General features: G+C 54.5%; 1 protein-coding gene across 1 annotated transcript in view; it reads right to left on the bottom strand.

Annotated features, from left to right (window-relative positions):
- MROH5 (maestro heat like repeat family member 5) overlaps positions 1-11021 on the bottom strand; it is a 62057-nt gene extending 51036 nt beyond the window's left edge. The window contains exons 1-6 of the mRNA XM_021090549.1: positions 10991-11021; positions 8883-8930; positions 5476-5515; positions 4206-4387; positions 2964-3109; positions 2261-2389 (exon numbers count right to left, since the gene is read on the bottom strand). Coding sequence (XP_020946208.1) covers positions 2261-2389; positions 2964-3109; positions 4206-4387; positions 5476-5515; positions 8883-8930; positions 10991-11021 — 576 coding nt within the window. The remainder of the gene's footprint in view (positions 1-2260; positions 2390-2963; positions 3110-4205; positions 4388-5475; positions 5516-8882; positions 8931-10990) is intronic.

Genomic DNA, 11284 nt, shown 5'->3' with positions numbered 1-11284 from the left:
ACACAGAGGTGCTGATGTGGGGGAAGGGGACATGGAGAGGCCAGCAGCGGACTCACTTCATAACTCTGTGATGGACCCCCAACCCATCACCCACCCTTGCGCTCAGAGCGCCTTATCAAGCCCCACACAGGGGCCGAGGACGCGGGAGGGACTAAAACACAGCCACAACCACAAACCTGATGAAATCCAGAAACAAGCTACTGGGGGCAATAGAGGCCAAGTGGAGAGATGAAACTTCAAGCCAAACACTCTTTAATATCCTGAGAGATCAGAGAAGATACAGCATCCGTGAAGCTATAAACGGGATGAAACGGGAACATTCTGAGAACAAAAGGAGAGATCTCTCGGAAGTTAAAGACTCACAGACATGCATGGAAAGCTGAGTAGAAGGTTAGGAAGATAATGGAGCTTCAGATACGGGAACAAGGACGGAGCCGTGGAAAGGGAGAGGTGAGATAAGAATCTCAGGAGCTATCGAAAGTTCCACGTCTGAGCGTTAGGCATTTCCGAAGCCTGGGGCAGAGAAACATGGGCGACGGTGTCATCAATGAATTAAGCGAGCATTTTCCAGAAGCAAAAGACTGCAAGTGGCCAGACTGCAAGGATGCAGAACGGCCAAGCACGGTGGCTAAAACAGATGCAGAGCCAGCCCCGCCCTGCAGGACGGAGGTGTCTCGAGCCTGCCTGCAGAAGGCAGGTGGATGAAGGGCCAGCGTTCAGAAGGGCTTGGAGTCCCCACTGCAGCCCTGGGGGAGGAGGAGGGTGTGATTCACCATCAACACACACAGTCCGAGGGGAAGCAGACAAACTCATGGTCTCGAAACGGCACGTCCTGAGCACACTGTCTCAGAAAGCCGCCGAGATCGAGTCTCCAACACAGGAGAGGGAAGAGGGCGGCCTGAGTGTGGGAGAGGGGACCCTGGTGGGGGGGCAACTGGAGTTGAAGACTGGCCTTTGGGTACCGAGATGCTTGACCTTAGTGAGGCTTGACCCCGCTCTCTGCTGTGAGTCCTGGACCAGCTCGTGCGACCCCCAGAAGTGCCTGCTCCCAGCTGCTGGAGAGCTGGAGGCTGGCTGCGGTGTATTTAGAAGCAGAAAGTGCAAAGGAGCCCCGCCAGCCTGGCCCTGCCCAGGGGGGCTCTTGTCACCCAGACACTGGCGGGCTTTGTTTGTCCCCTAGGCCTCGGCAGCCTGGGTCCCCACCGCCCCTCGCCCACAGCCTTGTATGATTAACAGGCTGTGATTTGGACCTAGATGCCTTGAACTTTTAAAATATGCCTGATATGAAGTTCCTATCATGGCTCAGAGGAAATGAATCTCACTAGCATCCATGAGGATGCAGGTTCGATCCCTGGCCTTGCTCAGGGGGTTAAGGATTTGGCATTGCCATGAGCTGTGGTGTAGGCCAGCGCTACAGCTCTGATTCAACTCCTAGTCTGAGAACCCCCTTATGCCATGGGTGCGGCCCTAAAAAATATCATAAAATATGCCTGATATGTTTTAAAATCATGAATGATTTTTTAAAATTAAAAGCAATTCTAGAAAGAAAACAAGCAAGGTGGATATGGACTTTGTTTCCCGCTTTGTTCTGATGTTCACAGTAGAACAGACGGACCCACACCTTCCGGGTGGGGCACGTGGGAGCTTGTCACCCCTGCCGTTTGCCAGCTGGGCAATCACTTCAGGCACGTGTCCAAAACTCTGAGCCTCGGCCCCACCATCTATAAACGGGGCTGTAAAGCTGTGGCAGGAGGGTTAAATGACGCCTGTTGCTGCTTCGTGGGGCCCAGGGCTCGGGAACCTGTCACTGCTCTCCAACCACGACTCGCATTTAGTGTCCACTCTGCCGTGGGCAGCCCTGGGCTCATCTGTCTGAATAACAGCCGCTGACCCTCAAGCCCCTGGAGCAGCAATCAGCCGAGACTGTTGCTGAGCCCGGGGCCGAGGTGGCAGGGGAGGGGCACTTTGGGTCCAAACTCGTGGCCCGCATCAGGCGGGGACCCAGAGGCAGGCGGCTGAGGGCTGAGTTACAGCCTGGGGGGTGGCCGAGAGGCACCAGCCAGCAAAGAGCTCTTTGAGCCTCACCTTTCTCATCTGTAGAGTGGGTGTGTGAGGGTATCTCTCTGAAGGGGTTGGTGGTAAGAAAGTGAGAAATCGGGCAGAATCACTTGGGCACATCTGGGTCTCCGGGCAGCTGCCTGCGCTCCCCGGAGCCCTTGTGGGGCAGCCTGTTTGCTGGGGGCGGGGCGGGGGGGCCCACCGTGGACTTGGTCATGTTCTCCAGGGCCAGCTGCATGAAGGTCTTCTCCCAGCTCTCGTCTAGGGCGTTGCTGGAGCTGATGACCGTCTCCAGGACGTGGAAGAGTCGGAACTTGTGCTTCACGGAGATCTGGGGGCGACAGCGTGGACAGAGGCTCAGGGTCTGCCACGCAGGGAGGCACCTGTGGGAGCATCCCGGGGTGGGGGGGACACGTGAGGAGGCAGGAGAGGAGACAGCACAGTAGATGCATCTGGCCGTGAATCCAGCAACCACAGGAGCCCCGAGTTAGGTGCTGCAGAGTGAAAATGTGTCCCTGTCCTCGGGGAACTGCTGGGGGGTTTTGGAAGCACTGCGTCCGCTCATTCATACACTCATCCATTAAAACGCCGCCAGAGCGTCCATCCTTCTGTGACTTCCGGCTAATCATCTCCCTTCCCTGAGCCTCAGGTTCCTGTCTCCTTGATCATGACCTCGTGGCAGGGGACTGTGGACAGGACAGGGGCGTCCACCTTCTTCCCCCGTCCCTCGGTTGGCTGGACCCATGGGGCGATTGACTCGTCCCAGATCACGGCGCTGCCGCGCGGAGGGATCAGGAGCTGAGCCGCTCCGAGGTCCGGGATCCCCCCGGATCCCCCCGGATCCCCCCGGATCCCACCCTCCCTCTGCTCCCACGCCTGCCCCGAAGGGCCCGAATGGCCCCCACCTCCGGGTTGTCTACAAAGTACTCATGGATGGTTTCCAGCACCGGGTTGGGGGCCCCGCGAGCCATGCTCTTGATTTTCTTGGTGATGTGCTTCAGGTGGAGGGGGTCGGAGTCAGTCAGGTCCCGCAGCATCTTGAAGCAGATGGCTAAGGCGAGAAGGTGGGAGGGTGGGGTGTGGGGGGTCCTGTGCGCCCGCTGGGCTGCGTGGGCGAGGAAGGCGTGGGGCTGGGACATGTGACCCGGCCGAACACACTGGGAGGGTCTCAGCCTCCTGAGTGTTCGGTTGGTCCTTCCGGGGATGGAGCTAGTTTAGGGCGCGCGGGAACGCATTCCCACGTGCATTTCCATCCGTTCAGACTCAGCCTCCTTCTCATCCATCCATTGCTCACCCATCTTTCATTCACCTTTTCAGCGATCCACCCGTCCATCCACCTGCCTGCCCACTCTTTGTTCATCCGCAATCTATCCATTAATAAATTACTCATCTCTCCACCCATGGACGCATCCCGCTACCCACCCATTCATACATTCACCTTCAGCCATCTACTCACTGCTCATCCATTTTCGAATTCACTCATCCCTCCACCCGTCTATTCATGGATTAATCATCCATCCCTCTATCCCTCCTTCTCCTCCTTCCTTCACCCTCCATCCAGTCACCCGGCGTTCACTGATGTTTGTTCACTATGTGCTCGTGGGGCTGTGCGAGACTCGAAGGGGAGTCCAGTCTAGCTCTGTTCTGAAGGAGCCCCCAGCCCAGGGGACCCTACCCCACATCAGTGGACTTGGGTTCGGTGGGGAAGTCGTGTAAGAGGCCCTGGGCACACAGAGAGGGGAGAGGCAATAAATCCTAAGCTGGAAGGACAGTCAGACCTGGCTTCTCAGAGGCGGCGGCACTTGAACTTTGCCTGGAAGGATGCGGGCCAGTCACCCTTCGAAGGAGGGGCGCATTCAGAGGGAGGGCCAGGCCCACGCTGGGGCTTGAAGATGTGAAGGGCTTTGGGGGGGGGGACAGGGGGCCCTTTTTGGCTTTGGATGGTGCCTCAGGAGCATGAAGAGCCAAGGAGGATGGACAGGCACCTGCTGAAAGCTTCACTACATCCACACCTCTCACCTCCCGGAGGGCCCGGAGGTGGACGGCCTCTGCCGAAGTCCTCCCCAGGACTTTTTCGGATGGAAGGACTGTGGGATCGGCTGGTGCCTGACCACCCCTGCCCTGCCTGAGTCCCAGGCCGGCGGTACCTGAGTTGTAGGCTTCCTCCATGACCGTCGTGTGCTCCCTGGGCTCCAGGGCAGCCTGGCTGCTCCATGACTTGCAGAGCACGATGGTGGTGGGGTGCGTCTGTCTGTTCCTGTGGGCAGAAGCCTGGGGTACCTTTGTGGATGCCTGGGTCCTCACGGATTCGGAGATGGGGAAGGAGATTCTGAAATGGAAAAGGGATCCCGGGTGTACACACCAGGGTGCCCTTGGGTGTGTTCCTGGATGCAGGTGCAGAGACCCTGGGAATCACCTCGGTCAGGACCAGGGCCACCCTTCAATGCACCTGCCCATCTGTTCAGTGGACTGGCTGCATCCTGGAGGAGGCGGGGGTCTGGAGACCCCAGGGACATTGCTGCGTGGGCCTGGTGGGGCCTGGCTCCCTAGCACGTGCTGGTGGGACAGACACGGCAGGATGTGGAGGGCACAGGGCTTGGCAACCCCTGCTCCAGCTCTCTCCCTGACCTGGGGGAGCCAGTCTTTTCAGGACCACACCTGAGAATGCCCTGGCTCCCCAGACCTCGTGGTGGGGGTCTTTGAGGGAGGTGTGAGAGCTGCAGGGGCAGGACCCATGAAGCTGGGTGTATGGGGCCCCCTCACCTGTGCCCAGGCCCCACCCTTTCGGGGCCTCTTGTGTGAGAGATTCTGAGAAGACATGTGCAGCAGGAGCAAAGGGGATGTGGGCCCCGTGAAGCCGCTTCTCCCTCGCCTGCCTCCCACTTCCTCTTCCCCTTCTTGTGGAGAAAGATCCCTTCAGACTGTGGACGTTGTCGTAAAGGGCCAAAAAGAAAACACCCTCCGTCGAGGGTGCTGGTGCCCCCAGGGAGCCCGTCGAGGGTGCCGGTCCCCCCAGGGAGCCCCTGTGGTGGGAGTGGGGGCCCCATCTGCTTCATGACCTCATTTCGTGTTCACTCTCCATTTGTACGTCCCGTGGGGGCAGTGGTCTGCTCCTTCTAGGGCCAAGGGATGGAACAGGGACCAAGATAGACAACCAAGAGCCGACAACTTAATTAGGGGCATGATGTGGTGTATTAGAAGGTGGGGTCTTCACAGTGAAATAAGAAACGTGTGCCTGAGCCCTCTTCACAGTGAAATAAGAAACGTGTGGCTGAGCCCTCTTCACAGTGAAATAAGAAACGTGTGTCAAATCACGTCACTCAGAATCTCCCACGGTGCCCGCTGCACAAGAGGAAAGGGCCCAAGTCCTGAAAAGGACGGTGGTGACTCCGGCGCTTCCATCCAAGATGGACTCACGAGGACCAGGTTCGTCCTCCTGCCTTAAACGACTGGAACACTGGGAAAAATACACAAAATCAGGAATGTCAGACAGCAAGCAGGGCAAGACAGCGATCCCTGAGCGGTATAAAGCCAACAAAAGTAGCTCCAAATTGCCACAGCTTCCTGCCTAGAAAGTTCCGATTTGCAGTGCAAGGGAAGGCAGCCTGAGAAACCCCAGTGGTCTTGAGTGGAGCAAATGGAGGTGGAAGTCGGGGGAGGCCAAGGTGGCCGGAGTTTGTAGGGCATAGGCAAGGAATGCAAGCTCCGGAGGGTTCCAGCAGCCCGCCTGCCCCGACCCCCAGCCCAAGGCTTTATCTGTGTGCTGATCAGTGTATGTGCAAAGAGGAGCCCCCCAAAAGGAGCAGAGGAAACAATCCTTGGAGCTCACCCAGGCTGAGAACAGCTCCTTTTTTTCATCAGCCGGAGTGGAAAACTTTGTAATTCATAGGGCATTAGTCAGAGCGCTGTGAATGGTGTTATCTCAGCAGCGGAGGAGAAAATGCAGCCCTAGACAAGAATGCCTTTCCTTCCCTGACAAAGCCTAAAGGCATGCCTCAAAGGACCAAATTGTTTTAAAATAATCGAATTACATCCCAGAACAAAGCTCAAGCATATTTATAAAGTACAGGAATATTCAGTACCCCAAAAGGTAAAAATTCACAATGCCTAGCACTGAATAGAAAATTACCAGGTGTGCAAAAACAGCGAGACAATATGACCCCCATTGTAAGGAGAAAAATCAATTGATCAAAAGCAACACACAAATGACACAAATGATACAGGTAAGGACATGAAAAGCTATTGTAATTCTATTCCTTATGATCAACACAGGAGATTAAAACACAAGCACAGTAAGGAAAGACACAGAAATTGTAAAAAAGACGAAAAATACAACGTTTAAGATTAAGAATATACAGAATGAGTTTTAACAGAAGATTAGACACTGTAGAAGCAAAAATGAGTGAACCTGAGGATAAAACAGAAACCATCCCAAAATGTAATACTAATAGAAAGACACTGAAAAAAAGGGAGCAGCATCAGTGATTTGCGGGACAGTGGAAAAGGGCATAGTGTAATTTGAGTCTTCAGAGGAGAAGGAGAGAGGACAAAGAAGAAATAATATCTGAGGTTTTCAGGTTAATGAAAACTATAAACACAGAGCCAGGAAACGCATTGAATCCCAAGCAAAAGCATATGAAGAAAATGACACCAAGTCACAGTGAAACAAAATTGCTTAAAACCAATGATAAGAGAAAATCTTAAAAACATTCAGAGGAAAAAAACCCCCACATTTTGTATGAAGGTATGCAGATAAGAATGAAAAAAAAAAAAAAAAGGTAAGAATGAGGGCCGTAAGAATAAGAATTAGTTCTTGTCAGAAGTGATGCAAAAGGCAAAGGACAGTGAAGCAACATTCAAAAATAGAAAATAAAAAGGAAAAATAGAACAAAGACAAGAGGAGGCAAAGAGAAAAGAAATATCAAGTCAGAAGATTAAATTCAAATCATGTCAATAGTCACATTAAATATAAATGATTTAAATACTGCAATCAAGGAGTTCCCTGGTGGCTCAGTGGGATAACGATCCAGCATTGTCACTGTTGTGGTGTGGGTTCAGTCCCTAGCCTGGAACTTCTGCATGCCATGGGCATGGCCTTCCCCTCAAAATACTGCCATCAAATAATAGGGACTGTCAAACTGAATAAAGAAGCAAGATCCAATTATATGCTACCTATAAGAAATACATTTGAAATATAATTCACACAAATTGAGCAAAAATAAAAGGATGGAAAATGATACAGCATGCTAACATTAATCTAAAGAAAACTGGAGTGGCTATATTAATATCAAAGGATATTTTCAGGCAAATAATATAACCAGGAATAAAGAGAATCAGTTTATAACGATAAAAGGTCATTCATCAATTTGACTTACCAGTTGTACATGTTCAGGAACCTAATAAGGAACTTCAAGATACAGGAAGCAAAAAAGACACAACTGAAAGGAGGAATAGACAATCAACAGCCACAGTTGATTTTAATATCCCTCTCTCCAAAACTGACAAGGTAGATATTAACCTACTATTTGATGGCAGTATTTTGAGGGGAAGGTTAACGAATCCGACTAGGAACCATGAGGTTGCGGGTTCGGTCCCTGCGCTTGCTCAGTGGGTTAACGATCCGGCGTTGCCATGAGCTGTGGTGTAGGTGGCAGACGCGGCTCGGACCCTGCGTTGCTGTGGCTCTGGCGTAGGCGGGTGGCTACAGCTCCGATTCAACCCCTAGCATGGGGAACCTCCATATGCCGAGGGAGCGGCCCAAGAAATAGCAACAACAACAACAAAAAGACAAAAGACAAAAAAAAAAAAAAAAAAAAGAAAGAAAGAAAATGGCCAAAACAATTTTGAGGAAGACCAAACGGAGGATCAACACTATTGATTTGATGACTTACTATAAAACTATAGGAATCCTGACAGTGTGATACTGATGAAAGCACAGAAATATAAACAAGTGGAACGAAACGTGGAGTCCAGAGAAAGATACACGTTGTGATAAGGTGCAAAAGCAATTCAGTTAAGAAAGGATGGTCTAAAAAAAGAAGAAAGGATAGTCGAGTCAACAAACAGTGTTGCAATAATCTGATATACACATAAAAAAAATCCCAACTTATACCTCATTTTTTTTATATAAGTGAACTCCAAATAGATAGCAGACTTTAAGGTAAAACCAAAAATCCTAAAACTTCTAGAAGAAAATATAGGAGGAACTCTTTGTGACCTTGAATTGGACAAAGATGTTTTGCATGTAACACCAAAAGCACTATCTGTAAAATAAAACGTGGATCAATTTCCCAAAATGAAGAGCTTCTTTTTGAAAGACACCTATAAAAAAAACGAAAGAGAAATTTCGGACTTGGAGGAAGTATTTGCAAATCACGCATCTGATAAAGGACTGTATCTGAAATATGCAAATAACGCACACGATGCAACACAAACATGAACACCTAAGAAAATACCGGCAACAGATTCAAATGGATGTTTCACCAAAGGGGAAAAGCGAGTGGCAAATTAGCCCTAAAGCCCGTGGCGTCAGGCCTCACGAGGGACAGAACCGCAGTGGGGGATCGGTACACGTCTGCTGCAACACGGATGAAGCCAGAAAACCCGGAAAACACCAAGGGCTGTGAGGATGCGGCGCAGGGAGCCTGAGCCACGGCCGCTGGTCACCCTGCTTCCTCCTTGTCCCCTGCGAGGGCCACCTGAAGCCACCCTTCAGCCTTCTTGGCTGGGTAGGAGCATCCGGGCTTGTGTCCCTGCCTCCCTGGCTGGTCGATGGTCCCCTGTGGCTCTCCCCGAGGTGCCTGAACCCTGGTGGCATCACTGACTAACCCCCGGTTCCTTTTCCCTCCCAAGTCTCCCTGTGGGTGTGCTGGCTGCCTCTGGGCCCCCGGCATGTCCCAGCGCAGGCCCTGAGCAAAGGCTGCCAAGGGCGTGCTCCTGGGTCCTTCCTTGGCTGGTGGGACCACCCCCTCTTGTCCTGCAGCTGCTACCAGCTGCCCTGCCTCCCTCAGCCCCTCCCAGGTGGCATTCCTGCTTGCAGTGGGGGGACCCCCTTCCCCACCCTTTGACCTCACCCAGCCTGGGGACCCTCCTACCTCCCTACCATCTGCCTCTTTGGGGACGAGTGGCCAGGCAGGGGACACTCCCGGGGTTGCCCAAGGAGTTGTATTCCTGCACGTCTGAGTGTTGGTGACACTGTGGCCTCAGTGCTGTCCTCAGGAAGCTCCAGTGCCCAGGGGACATGCCGGGATGGCGGCAGAGTGTAGGGAATGGAGACTGGGGGCTCGAGGATGGCTGACCAGCTCCGCAGTCCCTGAGCCCAGTGCGGTGCCATGAGCAGCCGCCTTCCTGCCTGCCTCCCTTCAGTGAGTGTTTAGCAAAGGCTTTGCTATGCACCAGGCACCTCTCCAGGACCTGGGGGCTCATCAGGGGACAGAACACGAACTCCTTCCCTTGTGGCACTCATGCTCTGGGGACAGTGACAAGGACAAAAGTCAAGTAAGACAGGCAGTGGACAAGCTCCGGGGGTTATTTTTTTTCTCTTTTTGTCCACCCCCTGGCATATGGAGTTTCCAGGCCAGGGATCAGAGCCAAGCTGCTGCTGTGGCCATACTGGATCCTTAACCCACTGCACCGGGCTGGGGATTGAACTTGTGTCCCAGGGCTGTCCTGCTGGGCCCCAGCGGGAGCTCCCGTGGGGGTTATTTTAAATAGGAGGGTCAGGGAGGCTTGGCTGGTAAAGCTGTCCAGGAGGTGCCCAGAGGGATGACTGAGGACATGGCTGAGTGGGGGTGGACGGAGGCCTTTGGGGAACAGGGCTGCTCCTCCTGCTTGAGAGGGGCCAAGGGCCTCCCTTCCCAGCACCTCCCCTCCACCTGCCACCCCTCTCCCCAGCGCCTCCGCCCACCAACGAGGAAGACCATGTGTTGGGGGCTCGATCCTGTCCGTGCTGTCCTCACCGCAAGCCCACAAGGTGCTGAGACACAGAGAGGTTCAGGGACCCGTCCCAGGACGCGCAGCCTCTGCAGGAGGCTGCCTGTCCCCAACCTCCCATCTCCAAGGCCTGTATCCCACGGACCATGGCCCGCGGGCTCAGTGCTCCTGGACGGCTCCTGGAAGGCCCGGCCTCCACGGCCTCTCAGAGAGCTGGCCTTTCACACAAGCCAGCCTCCTTCTGTGCCCAGGAGGCTTCTGAGACTCAGCCCAGAGCTGCATCCCAGCCCCAGCGACCAGAGCCGACGGCATCTCTAAAGACAGAGAATGTGGGGGAAGGTCTTCCCACCCTGGACGTGAGCCGGGACGCAGCAGAGTCAGTGGCTGCGTCAGAGGAGGTACGAGCCACCCCCTCGGTGACAGCCATAGCCATGGGGCCATGAGCCATGGGGCCGGGAACGCCCCGAGGCGCACACCCAGGGATGGGGGGCCGGGGAGGCAGCGGAGGGAGCCCGCTGGGCAGCTGCCGACCCACCGCTGGACCTGGGAGGTGCAGCTGCCCTTGGGCCTGCCCGGGACCCCAGGGATGCGGGGCTGGAACCCAGGAGGAGCCTCCCTCTGTGTCCATTCCTTGAGCCTGTGAGGATGTGCCCTGCCGTGTCCTCTGTTTTGCAGACAAAGAAGCTGAAGTTGAGGGAAGCAGGTGGACAGTCTGTCCGGGGTCTGTCCATCTGTCCACTCGCTCACTCACGCTCGTCTGCCCCCACCAGCAGTCAGTGGTCACTGGGCAGCAAGATGGTGAAGCCACTGCTGGAATTCGTGTCCCCCCCATCCCCTCCCTCCCCCTTCCCTGCACCAGGTCAAGGGCCGCCAGGTTGCTCTGGTGGCAGGACCCTCCCCCTCAGCCCCTTGCTGCCCTGGCTCGCACGTGCCCCTCTGGCACTGGGCTGACCTGGGGTTCTGGGACCTGGCTAAGGAGTCCTGTCAGCCGTGGAGTGGCTGTGTGGCTTTTCGGAGTGCTGCCTGTCCATGCTGCAGTGCAGTTTGGAGGTGCTGCCAGCTCTGTCCTCATGCCTGGGGGGGCAGCCCCATCTCTGAGTGCCCCTCCCCCACCCCAGCCAGCCCTGACCTCACCCCTGAGGTCATAATGGTGCCAGCACCCACGGCACCTTTCCACGACCCAGGGACAGGAAAGGTGGATTTGGCCGCTGTGCTCTGGGCACGACACGTATGTGTGTGTGTGTGTGTGTGTGGTGTGTGTGTGTGTGTGTGTCTATTTCCCCCGTGTGGCCTG

The sequence above is a fragment of the Sus scrofa genome, chromosome 4 (assembly GCF_000003025.6).
Source record: "Sus scrofa isolate TJ Tabasco breed Duroc chromosome 4, Sscrofa11.1, whole genome shotgun sequence".
In the NCBI taxonomy this organism is placed as follows: domain Eukaryota; kingdom Metazoa; phylum Chordata; class Mammalia; order Artiodactyla; family Suidae; genus Sus; species Sus scrofa.
This window is presented reverse-complemented; position numbering and strand designations above follow the sequence as displayed.